This window comes from Myotis davidii, unplaced genomic scaffold, assembly GCF_000327345.1.
Source record: "Myotis davidii unplaced genomic scaffold, ASM32734v1 scaffold3211, whole genome shotgun sequence".
NCBI lineage: Eukaryota > Metazoa > Chordata > Mammalia > Chiroptera > Vespertilionidae > Myotis > Myotis davidii.
In genome coordinates this window covers 102,861-103,811 of record NW_006282526.1, presented here as the reverse complement: position 1 = coordinate 103,811, position 951 = coordinate 102,861, and the positions used below count along the sequence as shown (strand labels likewise).

The window sequence follows — 951 nt, the reverse complement described above, 5'->3', positions numbered from 1 at the left end:
CCTGCTGCTGGGCCCGCCGCCCCCTGCAGCCCTGCTTCGAGGTGGCATTTCACAGCCGCTGGGCTGCCCGAGCTGTCACCGCTGGCCACGCGGGGAGGAGATGCGCTGTCTGTCTGGGCAGGGACCGGGTTTCCCTGGGGACCCAGTGTCCCCTGGACACGCCGGGTGGGGTCCCGCCCGTCCGTTCTCGGCAGGAGAAGCCCCAGGCGAGGGGCGTGGAGGCCCCGCCGTGAGGGGGGGTGAGGGTCCACTCACCTGCCTTCGGCACCCAGAGCAGGGCCAGGAGGGCCCAGGCCAGCGCCCGGCACCCGCTCGGGTCACCCATCTGGGGACTGCGGGCAGGCGGTGGCGAGGAGGGAGTGGGCAAGCGCTCGCTCCCCTGGGGGCCGCGGGCCTTATGTAGCCGGAGGCCTTGGCCCTGTGCCCGGGGGCACTGCCCTCTCCCCTGCGCGTCAGCCTCGGTGTTTGCTCTCGGGGAGGGGCCGGAGCAGGAAGGTGGTGCGAGGAGGAAGGAGCCTTGGCCCTGGGGCCTGAGACACGGGACCCCCGCCCCAGCGCCTCTGGGAATCCGCAGGGAGAGGGGTGCTGGCAGCCCCTCCAGACGGCGCAGCCCCCGCAGGAGGGCACCTCGGGGTCCCCCCTGGTTGCAGCCCCCGCCTCCCTCCATAGGGTTGGGGGTTCAGCTCCACGTCGAGCCCTGGGAGCCTGGGGGAGGCCGAGAGGTAGGCCTGGGGGGGCAGCGCACCCCCTGTCCTGTCCGAGGAGTGGGGAGCGGCTGTGAGACTGAGGGCAGTGCTGCTGGCCGGCAGGCGGCCTGGGTCCCTGCACAGCTGGGGCGGGGGTTGGCCGGCGGTGGAGGCCGGCACCTGGCCTGCGTGGCGTGGGGGGTGCTAGGAGGCGGCTCTGTGCCCCTTGCAAGTCTCTGGGCTCCTCTTTGTCATCAAGTTCCAC

At 73.2% G+C, this 951-nt stretch overlaps 1 protein-coding gene across 1 annotated transcript in view; it reads right to left on the bottom strand.

The window, feature by feature from the left end:
* LOC102766465 (mucin-5B) overlaps positions 1–627 on the bottom strand; it is a 37,624-nt gene extending 36,997 nt beyond the window's left edge. The window contains exon 1 of the mRNA XM_015560172.1: positions 143–627. Coding sequence (XP_015415658.1) covers positions 143–325 — 183 coding nt within the window. The 5' untranslated portion in view covers positions 326–627. The remainder of the gene's footprint in view (positions 1–142) is intronic.
* Between the last annotated feature and the right edge of the window lie 324 nt (positions 628–951).